Source organism: Dendrobates tinctorius, unplaced genomic scaffold, assembly GCF_039654945.1.
Source record: "Dendrobates tinctorius isolate UK_male_01 unplaced genomic scaffold, ASM3965494v1 ptg000071l, whole genome shotgun sequence".
Classification (NCBI taxonomy): Eukaryota; Metazoa; Chordata; class Amphibia; order Anura; family Dendrobatidae; genus Dendrobates; species Dendrobates tinctorius.
In genome coordinates, this window is record NW_027361739.1 from 11,558,476 (window position 1) to 11,579,738 (window position 21,263).

The window sequence follows — 21,263 nt, forward strand, 5'->3', positions numbered from 1 at the left end:
TTATTTTAATTCTATTTTTTACAGGTTTATGGTACCCAGGGCTTGAAGGAGAGTCTCCTCTCCTCTGGACCCTGGGTACCTTCCGCACACTGAGCGCTGCTCCAGTCATCTCCCAGCTGCGTCGCCGCTGACCTCCGTGCGGCAGGAGATGACCCGCGATAACCATTGGGAGATCAGCGGCTAGCGCCGCAGATCTCCCGACTGTAGCAGTGGCAGGCGTCGTTCGAATTCCGCGCCAATTCTCTTCTAGAGGGAAGCATGGTCTACCCCCTGTACCGCCATCAGAGGATGAAGAATCAGATCCACATTCACCTTTTGACGTCAATGATTCGTCAGAATTAGATAACATCCTGGTTTTCTTTTTCCAATTTCTATAGTTTTCTTTATGGATTAGGGGATCTTTAACGTCTGCACAAATAACTGATTTTAAATCCATGGCGAAATTAGTTTTTTGGATACAAGCTGAGCAGAGTTTTGTCAGCCATGAGCTGGACAACGTATCCCTGCAAGGCGCACAGTCTTTATTTTTAACCTTTGCACTACATTTGTTAGGTCTTTTTTAGTAATTACACAACTCTTTAACAACAACAAAAAGGACCTACAGTAATTACCATAGTGAACTTTCATGAAGATCACTCACCACTCAGTTGTTTAGTAAGGGTACCGGATTCAGAGGCAGATCAAATCACATGATTATTCTCCCCGGCAGGCGGAGGATCCATCCCAATCCACTCTGCTTCTCTGGCTGGCATTATTTGCTTCTTCTGCCACTTGTTTGACTGCCACTATTGCCTTTACGCTGATACCAGCGCTGCCTTTGTTGCACCTGCTGCTAGCCCATAACCACAGTGGAAAGGAGATATGAAGCAAAACACGCTCTCTGGCGGTAAGAACCCCATTAAAATGAGAGACCTGCCAAAAGCATCCCCCTCCACATGGATGTCTCCTCCGGACCTCAGGAAGTGAAGTTACCACTTCTGAGTCAAAAATCACTAGTGCGCTTGTCATCAGGGCACGCCACTCCCAGCGAGCCCTGCACATGCGCAGACCTGGGACAACGCGGTGGCCTGCAGACATATGGAAAGTCTCCGTCGCTCGCATTCGCACAAGCCCCCACTTGGCCAAGCAAGGAGACGTGCTTCTAGGCAACCTGGTTCTTCAAATACAGGTTCCCCTCAAAAACAGGAAACCAACTGACGAGGGGGAGAGGTTCCGCCCTTTAATTTAGTAGGTTCCTGTCCTTGATGGGCAGATCCCCTCTCTTGTGTGGTGTGGTCATGGGCAAAAGGAAAATCTAAGATTTTACACATATTTTGGTTTGTTTACTCCTTATATCTATGTGTGTTCCTTTCTGATTTTGCTACCTTCAGTCTGAATCTATAATGTGCACATTCAATAAGAACAAGGAAAAACATTTAATTAACTTTTTACTGGAACTGTAGATATATCTCATTTTGTGTTAAAAGGAGTGAAAAAGGTTTGTATGTGTAATGATCCATAGTGAGGAGCTTAAAAATCCACAATACAGATAAGTCATGGATTAATCATTTCTTGATCACAGATCCGATTAGAATTCGATTGAGCCATTACTTTAATTATATTGGACATCCACATTTTCTGCCTTCATAGCTTACACCAAGCACAGCTGCCACAGAGAGTAAGCCATAACATTTGCAATCCATATGGAGTTTGCAGTTGGAAAACCTGCAGCTGTAATTAAACTTACACTCCAGGGGTTCTCGTTATTCTATGTTGTCATAGACCCGCATGACATCTGGTTGGTCTTTTATCAATTCCAAGAGTTTGAAGACCCTTTCTTTGTCAGTGTCTGAGAGTTGTACAGTTATGTTGGGCAAATACTCTGGCCCGGAGGATATTGGCACTAATCCTAAGGCGATCAGCTGGTTGTGGACATTTCGTAGTGTGGATGGATCACAGATATACTGCAAAAGAGAATTTTATAGTAAATTATGTCAAATAAGAGCAAAAATGCAAGAATATATGCATCTCCTAATAGTAAAATAATTATTTATTTATGGAGAAAAAAAAATACAAAAAAAAAGACAAAAAAGTGCAAGTTTAAAAACAAATAAAACACACAAAGTGTTTTACCACCAGACACTAACCAAAATAGTGTCTAAAAAAATCATCTGAGTTTTAGCCAGAAAAAAAAATGATTTCCATCTCAACTGTCATCCGTATGGTATCTGTTTTTATACATCAGGAGTTATTAAAATTTACAAGACCAAATACAGTTTCCTATTTTAAAGAATTGCAATATAACCGAAAAAAATTGGATGCTATAAGGTTGATCTTTATGGGATCCAATTTATTTTTTCTTGCACCCATAGCTTAGAATATGCGAGTCTCATCCAACTTATGGAAGAAGACAGTGCATTCTGCAATTTTGTGCAGATTTTGTCTGTGATAAAAAAACCAAAACATTCATCGGAACATACCCGGACAGCACTCGGAGCGAAAATACAATCGTGTGAATATAGTCTTCTGGGAATTTAAATATGCAAATAGTCTTTTCAGGGAGAAAAAGACGTTGAACTCTAGCACCATCTACTGGATTTAGGAACCCCGAAAGTAGACACTATCGACCCATTAGCAAGCTTTGCCATATAACCGGATAAGAAGCCAAACTAGAAGCTCCATTTGTAAACACATGTTTGGGGTGGGGGGAGTTGCTCCTCATTAATGCAAAGAAGGAGGTCCGATTTGGCTTCTTATCCAAAGTAATGTTACATGGCTCGTTAAGGTGTCTATAGTATCTTTTGGGGTTGCTACATCCAATGGGTGGCATTAGAGTTTAGGTTCTCTTTCTTAAGAGGTTATTTGTATACTTACCCATTTGTCGCAGTTGAAGGCATTTTAGGCGTTACACCGGTTTCTAAAAACATTTCAAAATCACCACCACTCATGTCCATTTGGTAGTGTTTGGTCTTCCAGTTCAGCTCAAATTTAGCGAATGGGACTGAGCTGCAATATCACGCACCACCAGAACAGGTGTGGACTAATGTGGTGCCAATTGTGGAGGAGTCATGTACTTCTAATCCTGGGTAAAATATTTATTGTAGTATATGGCACTGGACCGGCACTAGGGGGTTACCCTGCTTACAATTTCTCGGACACCAAAAGACCAATCTACCATTTGGGAATACTTGATCACCTTTATTTGTTCCCATTTGTCATTTATATTCCTCATATGATTTGTACTTTATTCTTGTATTTTGCAACAATCATTTCTATTTTCCAAGTACATCTTTACATTCACTAATTGTTGAACTGTCCATCAGAGTCCCCTTAATAGACATATTGTCTCCCACCTTGAATACATCTTTCTCCTCCTCCTCCTCATCCTGCATCTCTTCCACATCCTCAGCTCCTGCTTGTATGGCCAGTTCAAGAGCCTGCTCCATCTGCACAGGTTTGCCATCTTGATCTTGGGTCTGGACTGTCACTACTCCCTTTTTATTAAAGCAATGCAGAGTATCAGCGTGAGATCCCCTGTAAACCAGAAAGAATAATTACTCCATTTTTCTTTTCATTTAAAAACTCAAAGAAAGGGAGTTGCCAAGATAACCTGTATACCAGATTTTTTTCAATCTACGTATATTTTATTTATGCACCTTTGGCATCGTCAAACAAATAAGTGCACCGTCCCACCTACTTGTTTTCCCTCTATCGCCAACCACCCCCTCTTCTTTGATTGACAGCTGAGGAGGGAAACAGGTGGGAAGGTGCAGTTAAAAGATTGGCCATGCTAAGGGTGCACCGAGCACCTGTACTTGGTTTTGAATAGTCATTCTGTGCTGACAGAGTTCCTTTAAAAGGGTCTTCAAGCAAAGTTTCCTTACAGCTGGTCACTGGAGTGCACAGCAGTGGAAACTCTTTTAAGGCTGGGGTCACACTTGAGAGTGCAATGAGAGAATCTTGCGCATCAATACCCGGCATTGCCGCCGTGCATGTCTTTCTATGCAGCTGAATGCTCCGGTCCGAACTGCCGGCAGCAGTGCCGGATATTAAAGGCGTGAGTTTCTCGCATTGCACTCGCAAGTGTGACTCCAGCCTAACGGTCAATAATGGCAAGAACTAGACATTTTTAACCATGAATAGTCGTTATGTTCCAAAACCACATACCCATTTTTGTTAAGTAGGAGTCTGAGATCTGAAAATGAGCGACTGGTGTTATCAGTCAGGAGTTCAATAATTAGAGAACATCCACCGGGCCCTCTGGCTTGATACAGTGCATAGGACGTGGGTTTAGATTTATCCTTTAAAAAAAAAGTATATTTTTGTAATAATTCAACAATTCAAGAATGTATAAAACATCAAGTTCGTATTACAAAATCTACTTAAAGGGATTATACAGGAATTGTGTACATGGAATTGCAGAAGCTTTGCATTGCCAATGATGAAATTCACGGTAAACCCCCGGAAGAAGCGAGCAGCGAAACGGCACCAGTCGGGTGTGAGGGTTACAAAGCCAGCAGCACCAGTCTCCAAGATTTATCCTGATAAGTAAACTGCATCATTTATTCTAACATAACTTCAGCTATAGATCTGGTGATTACAAAGACATGTCCCACATGAATCGCCCTTTGGTGAACTTTTCCCCTGATATACTGGGTAGAACCTGCCATGGGACTGTACTCACAAACATGGTATAATTGGGAATTTGGAAAGGAAGCCTTACTATTAGTGCCTACATTTGGATAAACTCTACCTCCAGTATCAAACCAGTAGGTGACATATATTGGTATCTGTTCACACATCAGTTTATGCTTCCATTTTTATCTTCAACATTACCAACCTGGCTGTTGTTTTCCCTCCCTTTTTGGAGGCTTTTGCCCTGCCTTTTTAAATTATTTTAACCTTGGAATTGTTTTCTAAATTTTGAGTCAGTAAAACTAATTTATTTTATTGAAACTGTTTGGAATCACTCCTTGCATATATAGGAAGGAGAGAAGTCCGGCTTTCAGGATCGCGCTGTTCCAGTCCAAAGTTCACAAGGAGTTAATCCAAGGACCAAGCAGTGATTATAACTTTCTTTTTATTCCATAAACTCTACGCGTTTCGTGTACACACTGTACACTTCCTCAGGAGCAAAGTTACACTGGCATCACATTCCATTCTCCTTATATACTAACTCCCCCAGGAAGTGAGGTAGGTGCTCATTGCACTTAAAAAAAATTCACACATAACTATCAACATAATGTAAAGTCACAAAAATCACTAAAATTCATCTATAAAACACACTTCTATAAAAACACACATATAGATGAATTTTTATAGAAGTGTGTTTTCTAGATGAATTTTAGTGATTTTTGTGATTTTACATTATGTTGATAGTTGTGTGAATTTTTTTAAGTGCAATGAGCACCTACCTCACTTCCTGGGGGAGTTAGTATATAAGGAGAATGGAATGTGATGCCAGTGTAACTTTGCTCCTGAGGAAGTGTACAGTGTGTACACGAAACGCGTAGAGTTTATGGAATAAAAAGAAAGTTATAATCACTGCTTGGTCCTTGGATTAACTCCTTGTGAACTTTGGACTGGAACAGCGCGATCCTGAAAGCCGGACTTCTCTCCTTCCTATATATGCAATTCTAGTGACCGGCTGATTGCTGCAGTTCATCGGATCCTACCCATTTGTGCTTATGGTTGTTGTGTTCCACACAACTGAACCAGGTGAGTGGATCCATATCTATGAAATGTTTATATCATTGGATAAGACCCTATTGTGCGCTTCTGTCTCCCCCTTTTTTTATGGAATCACTCCTTGACAGATGGGGCAGCCTCCCATCTGACTTAGTTGATCTATGAATTTGAAGTGCCACATATCTATTGTTTTTTTGGACATATAAGATTGATCACTTTTTTGTTGTTGTAGCCTTTGGTTTCTTACCACTCCTTTAATAGCAGCTTCAATGGAAGCTTTCGGCATGTTTCTTTGCCGTCCCTGCTCAACCAGCTGGTACAATAGTGGATTGAAATCGGGGTTTGGGCCCCCTTCTGTAAGGAGAAGACAAAATCATTCTGTGCCCTTTTACCCCTGTCCCCAATCATGGAACTCTCATCCATACCTCTCACTGCCACTTTGATCATCATGGTAAGCTTGGTAAACAGGCGTGACCTGGCTGCATCCTTTGGACCCTTTATATGCTTCACTTTGGACCATTTATTATGTCCAGCCGAAGCTACTGCAGATGTGTGAAGTCTTGCCTCCCGACCAGGACAACGTAATGTCTCCAAAGCTTTCTGACATCCAGACAGTGATCTCCAGAGACTGCTCCGGTAGGAAAAGCAGAACCTGCCCAGTGCTAGAGACATAGTGCAGCCACAGATTCGCCACAGATTCACCCCCTAGGGAAATGGAGGACGAGAAAGTCAATCACTGCTCTTCACAATACACAATAATACTTCAGAATGTGCCATGCAAAATAGAGGCACATGAAGGGTGTATGGGGGGGGGGGGGGGGATTTTGGAAAATTTGTCATGATCTTTTTTTCACTGACAGCTTCAACAAGGCCCCTTTCCTACCTAAACCCTTGCAGGAAAGACACAGAGGCCCCAATCCCTATAACCCTTGCAATTTGGCCACAGAGACCCAAGCCCACAACCCCTGAATCCTTGCAATTCGGCCACAGAAGCCACTACCCCACTGTAACCTTTGCGGTACTGCCACAGAGGCAGTACCCCAGGGTCATTCCATTTTAAGTGAACCAATGTAATTTTCCTCTAAGTTTTTAATTCTTTTGAGATTTTGTTGGTTGGTAACAGCGTGTTTGAAAATGCAAATTGTGAAGAAAAAAATAAATAAATAAAAAATAAAAATCGATATACCGTCCTTTAGTTTCTATTTAATTAATTTTAAAAGTTTTGAAAACAAAATACAAATTTCTGTGTTGCATGCCTTTTACCTTTCTCCAAACTCAGGCCACAACCAAGATAAAGAAACGGAAACCGCACCATTCCACTCAGAACTTTACAGGCTTCCACCCAATATGTCAAATGTCACAAGAGTATTTTTCTGAATATTTTACCCATGAGGACGGAAACGCCAAATTTTGAAAAATATGTAAACATTTTTTAAAAATTACATGTGCCTCCTATCCTCCTAGCCACATCTATACCAAAATGGAAGTTGGAATCTCAAAGGGATCATAATTCAAAAAATAACTATATGAAGTGTGTCAAATTGAAAATCTCGAATTCAGGTCTATTCACCCTGTTGTCTAAAAGTGTAAGGTCTATAGTTTCCAATAAAAAAAAGGTTTCATGACTTGTCCTGAACCTAAACCAGACAAACCATTAGATACATAAATAGTGGCTACACTGAAAGGTTTTTACAATAGTGATGAAGTGAGCTGAATTATACCAGTGTGTCTATGAAAGTGAACAGGAAGAAAACTCATGTCCAAAAGAAATTAAAAAAAAAATAAAAAAAAAAAAAAATCAATGTTTGCGAAAAGAGGCTTTTCAAAATGTGCTGACCTGTGACCGAATTGTGTCCTGCTGTTGGTAGTGGCACACTCAAAAAAAATGTCTTCCAGTAATGGCTCTCCAATAAAATATATTAAAACCTTTTTTTAGGAGCATAAATATGAAAAGTTTGAAAATTTCAAAATTTTCGCCAAATTTCCAATTTTTTTGCAAGCGCAAGTCATATCAAAGAAATTTTACCACTATCATGAAGGACAATATGTATAATGTTTGTATTACCCACTTTCTATGATGATTCGTTTGAGAATCACAGTACTCAACCGAAACGTCATCTGTTGGCTGAAACTGTTGTCACTCCCCTCCACTTGCAGCGCCCGGTCTGTTGTCTGCTTGGTCAATTAGTAATAAGCCATCAGCAAAGCGGTGTAACTATACCCGGTCTGCAGGAGGACTATTGACTAGAGTTGAGCGAATATGTTCGGGTTCCCTCTTATTTGGCTATAGCGCTTACCGAACAAGTTGCAGAGGGAATCAGGCTTCCTGGATCGCTCCGGCTGATCAGCTGTTCGGCTCTGCAGTTGGTTCTCAGAAAATGGCAACACTTTTTTTTTTGAGAAACTGTGGATTTTTTTTCCCACTTAATTAAAAAAGAACCTACATGTGTTTGGCATCTACGAACTCATAATGACCTGGGGAATCATAGTGGCAGGTCAGTTTTAAGCATTTAGTGAACATGGTAAAAACAAAAAAATTGTGGAATTGCACTTTTTTTGCAATTTCAACGAACTTTGAATTTTATTCCCACACGATTTCCAGTACACTATGAGGCAAAACCAATGGTGTCGTTCAAAAGTACAACTAGTCCCGCAAAAAAACAAAAAGCCCTCACAAGGCCATATTGACAGAAAAATAAAAAGTATAGAACTAAAAAATATTACTAATGCGCTTGGAGTCACCGTAACATAAATAAAATCGAAAAACAAATATATGAGCCAGTAATGAATAATCAAATTAGGACACGCAGTATAGTTAGCACAAAACTAGTCATATAAATCCCTTTGGATCTTGTCTCCTATTGCAGTTGGGGTTAAACTACCACACACAAAAAAAAAAAAAAAGAGAAAAAAAAAAAGGAATAAACTCAGTCTGCAATCAAGGTGCCCAGTAACAGATATTGCACATGGATCAAAGTTACCTCCTCCAGTAGTGAGGGTTGAGGCTGCCACAAGTGAAGTAGGCGGCTACAGACTTGAATGAAGCCGCCGCTGATTCCAAGTTAAAGGTTCCACAGGTCCTTTTAGGATCGATATCACTCCTCTATTAAATAACCGTCAGCACAGGACCTGCGTGACAGTCCCATATCCTTGAGGAAGGAGACAGGAGTCTCTGAAATGCGTCGGATAGCTCTTTTAGTCCATACCGCGATCCAAAGTGGCTGCAGCCCAGCACATCACGTGCCTCTGACGTCACGCAGGTCCTGTGCTGACGAGCACAGAGTGACAGTCGGGCACAGCGTTCAGCAAGCGCAATTTTCAGCCTGCATATAGCGCTTGCTGCCACCGGCCGGGGCAGCACTACTACCGTGACTATTGCAAGCGATAAGGAAAAAGGAATCATTTGGTTATTTAATAGAGGAGTGATATCGATCCTAAAAGGACCTGTGAAACCTGTAACTTGGAATCAGTGGCGGCTTCATTCAAGTCTGTAGCCGCCTACTTCACTTGTGGCAGCCTCAACCCTCACTACTGGAGGAGGAAACTTTGATCCATGTGCAATATCTGTTACTGGGCACCTTGATTCCAGACTGAGTTGATTCCTTTTTTTTTGTGGTAGTTTAACCCCTACTGCAATAGGAGACAGGATCTATGTGCAATATCTGTTACTGGGCACCTTGATTCCAGACTGAGTTGATTCCTTTTTTTTTGTGGTAGTTTAACCCCTACTGCAATAGGAGACAGGATCTATGTGCAATATCTGTTACTGGGCACCTTGATTCCAGACTGAGTTGATTCCTTTTTTTTTGTGGTAGTTTAACCCCTACTGCAATAGGAGACAGGATCTATGTGCAATATCTGTTACTGGGCACCTTGATTCCAGACTGAGTTCACTCCTTTTTCTTTTTTTTGTGTGTGGTAGTTTAACCCCTACTGCAATAGGAGACAAGATCCAAAGGGATTTATATGACTAGTTTTGTGCTAACTATACTGTTTGTCCTAATTTGGTTATTCATTACTGACTCATATTTGTTTTTCCATTTTATTTATGTTACCATGACTCCAAGCGCAATAGTAATATTTTTTAGTTCTATTGATTGTATTCTGACACTGACGGTGACTGGTGTATTTTACATATGTTGCTGGAGTCCATGTGTATACTTGAGCGCCACTGATTGTTTGCATTATTATACAAAAATTAAAAGTGTTATGGCTATTGGAAGAAGGGGAGCCAAAAACGATAACTCAAAAACGGAAAAACCCAAGGTGGTGAAGGGGTTAAGACTAGTTCTTACAGTTATATTTTATGGCTTGATGATATAACTACTGTACTATCCTTTTTAAAAGCTTGGAAAAGGAATTGCCTAGCGACGTAATAATACAAAATTGTTACATGTAGATTTAAAAAGGTGATAAAAATATTTTGAATTTAATCATTCTGTATATGATTAGGATAATACTGTATTTAGAAAATCACACTTTGAAATATGATCCTAAGGATAACCCAATCTTGAATCCCTGAACAAATGTAACCAAGAGCACAAGTAACACATGCATTGTTTAAAAAAATGTATAATATATACTGTAGTTTTCCCAAAATCGTCCATCAAAATTTAGAATTTGACTCCTCAAAAACAAAATATCGACAGTCTTGTGACATACCAATTAACCCCTTCGCCCTGAAGCCTGTTTTCACCTTCCTGACCAGGCCAATTTTTTTCAGTCCTGACCACTCTCAATTTATGAGGTCATAACTCTGGAACGCTTTAAAGCAGGGTTCCCCAACACCAGTCCTCAAGGCCCACCAACAGATCATGTTTTCAGGATTTCCTTAAGGTACTGTCACACTTAGCGATGCACCAGCGATCCCAACCAGCGATATGACGCGGTCAGGATCGCTGGTACATCGCTAAGTGATCACTAGTGAGCTGCCACATAGGCAGATCTCACCAGCAACATCGCAGGGGTCGGGGGTCGCTACTTACCTGTCAGACGCAGCGATCCTGACGTCCTCACGCCCGCTTCCACGCGTCGCTCGTCTCCACAGCAGGAAGCCCAGCAGGAAGCTGACGACGAGAAGTGGCCCAGGACGTTCTCGCGCGATCAGTGATAATCAGCGGGGGAGCCGGTCGGAGGTAATTATCAGACATAGCGATATCGCTAGCAATATCGCTATAACGTCACAAAACCAGTGACGTTATAGCGATATTGCTAGCGATATCGCTTAGTGTGACAGGCCCTTTAGTTTTTCTCAAGGGATAATTGCTTCACCTGCGCAATACAAAGGAAATCCTGAAAACATGATCTGTTGGTGGGCCTTGAGGACTGGAGTTGGGGAACCCTGCTTTAAAGGGAATCTGTCACCCTTTTTTTGGCCTTTCACCTGCCGGCATAGACATCGGTGGCTTATCTACAGCATTCTGTAATGCTGTAGATAAGCCTCCGATGTAACCTGAAAGAGAAGAAAAACACGTTATATTATACTCACGGAGGTGGGCGGTCCGGTCCGATGGGTGTCGCCGTCCCGTCCGGCGCCTCCCTTCTTCATGCGATGAAGTCCTCTTCTCCCGTCCTGAAATGGCTCCGCCGCAGGCGCATTGCTCTCCCCTGTTGAGGGCAGAGCAGAATTCTGCAGTGCGCAGGCGCCAGACCTCTCCCGACGCCTGCGCACTGCAGGACTCTGCTCTGCCCTTAACATGTTAGTGGTAAAATTTCATTCATATAACTTGCGTTTATTTGTGAAAAAAATGGAAATTTGGCGAAAATTTCGCAATTTTCCATCTTTGAATTTTTATGCCCTTAAATCACAGAGATATGGCACACAAAAAACTTAATAAGTAACATTTCCCACATGTTTACTTTAAGTCAGCACAATTTTGGAACCAAAATTTTTTTTTGTTAGGAAGTTATAAGGGTTAAAAGTTGACCAGCGATTTCTCATTTTTGCAACACCATTTTATTTTTACGGACCACATCACATTTGAAGTCACTTTGAAGGGTCTATATGATAGAAAATACCCAAAAGGGACACCATTCTAAAAACTGCACCCCTTAAGGTGCTCAAAACCACATTAAAAGGAGTTTATTAACCCTTCAGGTGCTTCACAGGAATTTTTTGAATATTTAAAAAAAAAAAAAAAAATGAACATTTAACTTTTTTTCACTAAAAAAATACATCAGGTTCAATTTTTTTTATTTTACCAAGGGTAACAGGAGAAATTGGACTGCAAAAATTCTTGTGCAATTTGTCCTGAGTACGCTGATACCTGACATGTGGGGGAGAACCACTGTTTTGGCGCATGGCAGAGCTCAGAAGGGAAGGAGCGCCGTTTGACTTTTACAATGCAAAATTGGCTGGAATTCAGATCGGACGCCATGTCACGTTTGGAGAGCCCCTGATGTACCTAAACAGTGGAAACCCCCCACAAGTGACCCCCTTTTGGAAACTAGACCCCCCCAAGGAACTTATCTAGATATGTGGTGAGAACTTTGAACCCACAAGGGCGTCACAGAAGTTTATAACGTACAGCGGTACAATTAAAAAATCATATTTTTTCCACAAAATGATCTTTTCACCCCCAATTTTTATTTTCCCAAGGGTAACAGGACCCTAAAAGTTATTGTGCAATTTGTCCTGAGTACGCTGATACCCCATGTGTGGGTGTAAACGACTATTTGGGCGCATGGCAGAGCTCAGAAGGGAAGGAGCGCCGTTTGACTTTTACAATGCAAAATTGGCTGGAATTGAGATCGGACACCATGTCGCGTTTGGAAAGCCCCTGATGTACCAAAACAGTGGAATCCCCCCACAAATGACACCATTTTGGAAACTAGACCCCACAAGGAACTTATCTAGATGTGTGGTGAGAACTTTGAACCCCCAAGTGCTTCACAGAAATTTATAACGCCCAGGCGTGAAAATGAAAAAAACATTTTTTTTCCACAAAAATGATATTTTTGCCCCCAATTTTTTATTTTCCTAAGGGCAACAGGAGAAATAGGACCTCAAAAGTTGTTTTGCAAATTGTCCTGAGTAGGCTGATACCCCATATGAGGGGGTAAAACACTGTTTGGGTGCAAGGCAGAGCTTGGAAGGGAAGGAGCACCATTTGACTTTTTCAACGCCGAATTGGCTGGAATTGAGATCAGACGCCATGTTGCATTTGGAGAGCCCCTGATGTACCAAAACAGTGGAAACCCCCAATTCTAACTCCAACCCTAACCCCAACACACACCTAACCCTAATCTCAGCCCTAACCCTAGCCCTGGCCCTAACCCTAACCCTAACGTGAAAATGGAAATAAATACATTTTTTTAATTTTATTATTTTTCCCTAACTAAGGGGGTGATAACGGGGGGTTTATTTACTATTTATGGCGGTTTTTATGTTTGGCAGCTGTCACACACTAAAAGACACTTTTTATTGTAAAAATAGTTTTTGCATCACCACATATTGAGAGCTATAATTTTTCCATATTTTGACCCACCGAGTCATGTGAGGTCTTATTTTTTGCGGGACTAGTTGACGTTTTTATTGGTACCATTTTCGGGCACGTGACATTTTTTGATCGCTTTTTATTTCGTTTTTTGGGACGCAGAATTTACAAAAACCAGCGTTTCATGAATTTCTTTTGGGGGGTGCGTTTACACCGTTCCGCGTGCGATAAAATTGATAAAGCTGTTTTCTTCTTCGGGTCAGTACGATTACAGCGATACCTCATTTATGTCTTTTTTTATGTTTTGGCGCTTTTATGCGATGAAAACAATTTTATATAAAAAATAATTATTTTTACATCGCTTTATTCTGCGAGCCAGGGCTGTGGAGTCGGTAAGCCAAACCTGCGACTCCGACTCCTCAATTTCCCTTACACCGACTCCGACTCCGACTCCAACTCCGACTCCACGACTCCGACTCCCACACATATTGCTCATATTTAAGTGAAAAATTTATTGTAGTACAATGTGAACCTCAGACATTTAATCATTTTTATGATCCAATAATCAAGATATTTATATAGAACAGAATATATATTGGTGTACTACCCGGTTTTCATTCTTTTTGGTACAGATACGATATGGATAGACAGATATGGATAAATGGATAGATAGAGCAGATTTCTAATCTGCTTTTGCTATTGAAAACATTATCTATGAGCTCAAAAACCTTTCAGGTGATGCAGTTTTTTAAAAAGATGATCAGCTTTTGCAGCTGAAAAACGTATCCTCAAAAAACACAGGAAAAACGCTGTGTGTGAATGTAGCCTTAGATCAGGAATATAACAGCCATTTATAGGACATTTCATAACTTTCCCAAACTCCTATGAAAAAATATTCAGCACATCCTGCATTGAATTACTGTACCCAATTTATTATATATTTTAGGAGTCGGAGTCGGTCCATTTTATACCGACTCCAACTCCGACTCACCAAAATGAGCACCGACTCCGACTCCGACTCCACGACTCCGACTCCACAGCCCTGCTGCGAGCTATAACTTTTTATTTTTTCGCCGATGATGCTGTATGACGGCTCGTTTTTTGCGGGGACAAGATGACGTTTTTAGCGGTACCATGGATATTTATATGCGTCTTTTTGATCGCGCGTTATTGCACTTTTTGTTCGGCGGTATGATAATAAATCATTTTTTGCTTCGTTTTTTATTTTTATTTTTTAAGGGGTTCGCTTAAGGGGTTAACTAATGGGACAGTCTTATAGGGCAGGTCGTTACGGACGCGGCGATACCAAATATGTGTGCTTTTATTGTTTTTTGGGCTTTTTTATTTCCAAAAAATGAATTTATTGGGGAATATTTTTTTTTTTTTTTTAATTTAGCGATTTTTAAAAAATTATTTTTACACTTTTTTTTTTAACTTTTTTACAATGTCCCAGGGGGGACATAACTGTCATGTGACAGATCGCTGATCTGTCACATCACAGATCGCTGTGACAGATCAGCGATCTGTCACAGGCAGTGCTGCAGGCTTCCTCATGCCTGCGCTCTGCGGGCAGTGAGGAAGGCAGCTTCCTGCAGGCCCCCGGAGGTGCCCGCCACCATATTGGATATGGGGACCTGCAGGAAAGGAGCTCCCCGCAGCAGCGCTGCACATTGCGCTGCTGTGGGGGGCTCAGGGAAGCACGGAGGGAGCCCCCTCCCTGCCGATGCTTCCCTTTAACCCCCGGTACACCGCGATCGTGTTTGATCGCAGTGTACAAGGGGTTAACGTGTCGGGGGCAGTCCATGACCACCCCTGACACATTGTGCTGGGTGTCAGCTATGATAATTAGCTGACACCCGGCCACGATAAGCGGCGCTCACCACGTGGGCGCCGCTTATCGCTATGACGTAATATTCCGTCCATGGTAATTAGGGCCCAGGGCACATGGACGGAATATTACGTCCAATGAAGGAAAGGGGTTAAAGGATCTCACTGATTCTGACAAAGTTTATTCGTGACTTATTGTACTTCATGATCGTGGTAACATTCTTTTGACAAGACTTGCATTTATTTGTGGGGGGAAAAAATCAGAAATTTTCAAACTTGTAATTTTTATGCCCTTAAATCATAGAGTTGTGTCACACAAAGCAGTTAATAAATAACATTTCCCACATGTCTACTTTACATCAGCACCATTTTTTTTTAAACAATAGGGACTACATCACATTTGAAGTGACTTTGAGGGGCCTATATGACAGAAAATACCCAAAAGTTTATTAACTCTTCAGGTGCTTCACAGGAATTAATGGAATGTGGAAGGAGAAAATAAACATTTCTTTAACAAAAATTTTTCTTTAGACCCAAAATTTTTTATTTCACAAGAGTAAAAGGAAAAAATGGACCCCAACATTTATTGTGCAATTTCTCCTGAGCATGCAAATACCCTACAAGTGGCGGAAAACCATTGTTTGGGAGCACGGCAGGGCTCGGAAGGGAAGGCAATTTGAGTTTTTGAATGCAAAATTTGCTGGAATAATTAGCGGATGCCATGTCACGCTTTGAAAGCCCCTGATGTGCCTAAACAATGAAAACCCCCCACAAGTGACACCATTTTGAAAACTAGACCCCGAGGGGAAAAAAAAACAAAAACACTCTTCCCACAAAAATCTTTTTAAGCTCCAAATTTTGTATTTTCACAAGGGTAACAGGACAAAATGGACCCCAAAATTTGTTGTGCAATTTCTCCTGAGATCACAGATTCCTCATATGTGGTTGAAAACTACTTTTGGAGGCACAGTGCACAGTTCAGAAGGGAAGAAGCACAATATAAGAATGCAGATTTTACTGCACAGGTTTGAGGGTGTATGAGAACAGGAGAAAAAAGAGCCAAAGGTGTCCTTGAAGTTGTGAATAAAAGAGTAATTTTTATTTTTAAATAGCTAATAGCAATAACATGCATGTAAATACAAGTACACAAACAACCAGTGATAACGCAGAGGAAAAAGCTATCCCCGAGTGCCCAGCAACCTCTTAAACAAGATGTAATCATGACACATAATTGTCCAGATCATGGGAAGCCAAAAAGGTGAATAGATGAACAGTAATTAAAATGACATTCTGTCATCCCTGCGCGATCTCTATGCCGCTGTCACTATTGACAGTGGCATCAGAGGGGCTAAATGCCTGCAGTCGGTGCTAGCACTGATCGTGGACGTTTCTGCAGGGTGTCAGCTCTCACATAGAGCTGATACCCGCACCCGATTGCGGCAATACTCTGCGTGAGCCCCTGCAAAAGCAGCTTCCACACATATATGGTGCATGCCTGGAAGGGGTTAAAACCTGCACAATTCTGAACAAAATGATGCCTCTCCCATCTCTTTATCTTTATTTTAGCCCGAGATATGATCAAAAATGTAATGTGTTACGAGCTCAAAATTCAAACTTTCAAAACTTTAGAAATATATAACAAATTAACGAATTAAAATAAAAGTTCAAAACATTTTTAATTTACTAAAGTAGCTTTTCAACAAACACCAAAGAAAATAAATATCTGTAGATGTCAGGTAAAAAAAATATTCAGATTTTGATCACTTGAAATGGAATGCTCCACCGTAACCCTTCCGGTACGGCCACAGAGGCCCCTGCCCCACCGTAACCCTTCCGGTACGGCCACAGAGGCCCCTGCCCCACTGTAACCCTTGCGGTAAGCCCAGAGTTCCCTGCCCCACCATAACACTTGCCCCATAGGCCCCTGCCCCACTGTAACCCTCGCGGTGAGCCCAGAGTTCCCTGCCCTACCGTAACCCTTGCAGTACGGCCACAGAGGCCCCTGCCCGATCATAACCCTTGCAGTAAGCCCAGAGTTCCCTGCCCCATCATAATCCTTGCCCCAAAGGCCCCTGCCCCACCGTAACTATTGTGGTAAGGCCACTGAGGCCCTGGCCCCACGTAACCTTTGCAGATGGCCACAGAGACCTCTACTCCTCGTAACCTACAGAAAAGCCCCTATAACCCTTACTCGATGGCCATAGAGGCCCCTACTCCTCGTAACCTACAGAAGCCCCTATAACCCTTACACGATGGCTATAGAGGCCCCTACTCCTCGTAACCTACAGAAGCCCCTATAACCCTTACACGATGGCTATAGAGGCCCCTACTCCTCGTAACCTACAGAAGCCCCTATAACCCTTACACGATGGCTATAGAGGCCCCTACTCCTCGTAACCTACAGAAGCCCCTATAACCCTTACACGATGGCCACAGAGGCCCCTACTCCTCGTGACCTACAGAAGCCCCTATAACCCTTACACGATGGCCACAGAGGCCCCTACTCCTTGTAACCTACAGAAGCCCCTATAACCCTTACACAATGGCCACAGAGGCCCCTACTCCTTGTAACCTACAGAAGCCCCTATAACCCTTACATGATGGCTATAGAGGCCCCTACTCCTCGTAACCTACAGAAGCCCCTATAACCCTTACATGATGGCTATAGAGGCCCCTACTCCTCGTAACCTACAGAAGCCCCTATAACCCTTACACGATGGCCACAGAGGCCCCTACTCCTCGTAACCTACAGAAGCCCCTATAACCCTTACACGATGGCTATAGAGGCCCCTACTCTTCGTAACCTACAGAAGCCCCTATAACCCTTACATGATGGCTATAGAGGCCCCTACTCCTCGTAACCTACAGAAGCCCCTATATACCTCTTACACGATGGCCATAGAGGCCCCTACTCCTCGTAACCTACAGAAGCCCCTATATACCTCTTACACGATGGCCACAGAAGCCCCTACTCCTCGTAACCTACAGAAGCCCCTATATACCTCTTACACGATGGCCATAGAGGCCCCTACTCCTCGTAACCTACAGAAGCCCCTATATACCTCTTACACGATGGCCACAGAAGCCCCTACTCCTCGTAACCTACAGAAGCCCCTATATACCTCTTACACGATGGCCATAGAGGCCCCTACTCCTCGTAACCTACAGAAGCCCCTATATACCTCTTACACGATGGCCACAGAAGCCCCTACTCCTCGTAACCTACAGAAGCCCCTATATACCTCTTACACGATGGCCACAGAGGCCCCTACTCCTTGTAACCTACAGAAGCCCCTATATACCTCTTACACGATGGCCATAGAGGCCCCTACTCCTCGTAACCTACAGAAGCCCCTATATACCTCTTACACGATGGCCACAGAAGCCCCTACTCCTCGTAACCTACAGAAACCCCTATATACCTCTTACACGATGGCCACAGAGGCCCCTACTCCTTGTAACCTACAGAAGCCCCTATATACCTCTTACACGATGGCCATAGAGGCCCCTACTCCTCGTAACCTACAGAAGCCCCTATATACCTCTTACACGATGGCCACAGAAGCCCCTACTCCTCGTAACCTACAGAAACCCCTATATACCTCTTACACGATGGCCACAGAAGCCCCTACTCCTCGTAACCTACAGAAGCCCCTATATACATCTTTTACACGATTGCCATAGAGGCCCCTACTCCTCGTAACCTACAGAAGCCCCTATATACCTCTTACACGATGGCCACAGAAGCCCACAACACCGTGTGCGAGATAAAATACAGGCCAGCACTGGGAAAGATTTACACTGGCCAAAAATGCCCCTGCTGAGAGTGAGGAGGGTCCGGGAAGCTTACACGGATCCCCCACCCCATATGGACAGCCGATGACTGAACTTCACAGGCTTGTTTCCCATAATTCAGAATACTCTCAGCAATAAGTTAACAGTCGACAAGGTAAAAGAAAATTCTGAAGTGCGTGCTTATGATTTACATAGAGCGAAAAGAGAAAAATCACGGCACTTCACCCTCACATGTAGTATTACACACAAACTGCCACAAAAACGACTGGCGCTTCTAAATAAAAGACACTTCAGGAGCTGTTCATTACGGAAGTGTTCTCCAGCACACAGACAGTTAATTAGGAACTAGAACTCCCAGTTCCATTTCTCCCCTCTGTCAGGGCATGCTGGGAGTTGTAGTTTCACCATAGCTATAAAGTGACAGGTTGGAGATCACTGGACTAGGGAGACGAACACTTGCCAGATCGCCGAGATCACGTGACCGTCATATAGATAAGGTACATGGGAACACTACAGGGCGAACCCTAAAAAAATCACGTGACTGTCGTAAAGGTGCTATCCATGCGCCGTACTGCGAGCTCGGCATGCACATGGGGCCGCCTAATCCCCGGACACACAGGGCACTGACCTCCAGCCTCACATCCTCCTCTGCCCGCTTTCCCCTTGCTGAAATAAATACCAAGTATGCGGCTCACACAGGGGGAAGTGTGTGTCGGGTGCACCGGTCCTCCCTGAAACAAGCTTGGTAGAATTCAGTTCCGCTGTTGTCCTGCAGAGTGCTGGGGTCAGACTCCATAGCCGTGAAATTCGTCGTTTTGGGGGTCTCCAGTTGTCATTGTGTTTTGAAAGCAAAGGTGGGGTTATATGCAATACTAATTATACCTCTAAAATTTTTTTAGGAAATATTTATTCAAAAGTAAGTGAACCTCGAGGATGCACCCAACCCAAAATGACTACTGAAGACCCCCATAATGACAAGAGTGTCCTCAAAGAGAGTGATCACTCAGGGTGCCTGGGAAAGTAAGTGACAAACACAGACCCCTATAATTAGCATCTAATGACAGTGACTAAACAAAGTGCCACCCAGAGCCCCCCAAAATACCAGCAAGGTTCTCCCCATAGGCAGTAACTGGAGTCCCTGCATACAATGAGTCACAGCTAGAGACCTCCATAATGAGAGAATCCAGTAATAGTAGGCAGTGCCTATATGAGGGCAGTATTGGGCGCCAGGAAGGCAGTCACAATGACACCATGTGAGGAACCTGTCAGTGGCCTATGTAGGTATAGAATGTGTATAAAATGTCAGATGTGTTTGCATAATGTCTACATGGAGGCTCTTCTGAAGTTGTGTCAGTGCCATCTGAGGACCCAAAGCGCCACTGCAGTGTGACCCATCACGTCCACCTCAGTGTAGTCATAGGCAGTCACAGAGCTGTCTAATAGACTACGGGGGCCATGTGTGGTCGTAGTGATGGAGGCAGTGTGGGTTGTGTGAGACTTCAACTTGGGCCACGTTCACACGTTCAGTATTTGGTCAGTATTTTACCTCAGTATTTGTAAGCCTGTCGTGTAGCCCTATATACACTGATGCATCTCCTCCTTGCTGCTGTGTCGCCTTAGCTTACTCACCTTACTTTATTTCATTTTCCAGATTAAAAAAAAAAAAATTCAATAAAGATTTAAATATTTTATTACATTTTTGGCTATATAGTTTATTTATAGGTTTATATATACACTTGGTGATCCTGTTGTGCAGTGTGCACATTTTCAAGCTTATTACGCATAATGATCAGGAGGAACAACAGCAGTAGGCCGGGGTCAGACTTGCGAGAAGCTCGCACCTCAATGCCCAGCACTGCCACCAGCACTGCATGTATTTCTATGCAGCCACACACTCCGGTCCCGAGTGCGGGCATTGAAGTGCGAGACTTGTGCGAGTTTCTCACAAGTCTGACCCCGGACGAATGGTGGAGTTTTAGATGAAGTGACAGGTGCATCTGTGAGAAATAAGCCTAGATGGGTTTGGGAGGCTATTACAGGGGCTAGACCCACAGAGACCCGCAGGGACAATGAAGGATGATAGCTGACAGTCACAATGCCCCCACGTTAAAGGGGATCTGTCACCCCATTTTAGCCCTATAAGCTGCAGCCACCACCATCAGGGGCTTATCTACAGCATTCTGTAATGCTGTAGATAAGCCCCCGATGTAACCTGAAAGATAAGAAAAATGAGTTAGATTATACTCACCCCGGTATTCGGTCCGGTCTGATGGGGGTCGCCGTCTCGTCCGGCGCCTCCCATCTTCATACGATGATGTCCTCCTCCCTCAGCTCCTGCGCAGGCGTACTTACTCTACCCTGTTGAGGGCAGAGTAAAGTACTGCAGTGCGCAGGCGCCGGACCTCTCTGACCTTTCCCGGCGTCTGTGCACTGCAGTACTTCACTCTGCCCTCAACAGGGTAGAGTAAGTACGCCTGCGCAGGAGCCGAGGGAGAAGCAAGGAGGAGGACAATATCGCATGAAGATGGGAGACGCCGG

General features: G+C 43.0%; 1 protein-coding gene across 1 annotated transcript; it reads right to left on the bottom strand.

The window, feature by feature from the left end:
• Positions 1 to 1,410: 1,410 nt before the first annotated feature.
• TACO1 (translational activator of cytochrome c oxidase I) lies at positions 1,411 to 19,507 on the bottom strand. Its single transcript, XM_073582411.1, has 6 exons — positions 19,354 to 19,507; positions 6,093 to 6,372; positions 5,915 to 6,021; positions 4,147 to 4,280; positions 3,333 to 3,513; positions 1,411 to 1,943 (listed from the first exon to the last, which is right to left on the bottom strand). Exons 2-6 carry the CDS (start codon positions 6,337 to 6,339, stop codon positions 1,743 to 1,745), a joined length of 870 nt encoding a protein of 289 aa, XP_073438512.1. The 5' UTR covers positions 6,340 to 6,372; positions 19,354 to 19,507; the 3' UTR covers positions 1,411 to 1,742.
• Between the last annotated feature and the right edge of the window lie 1,756 nt (positions 19,508 to 21,263).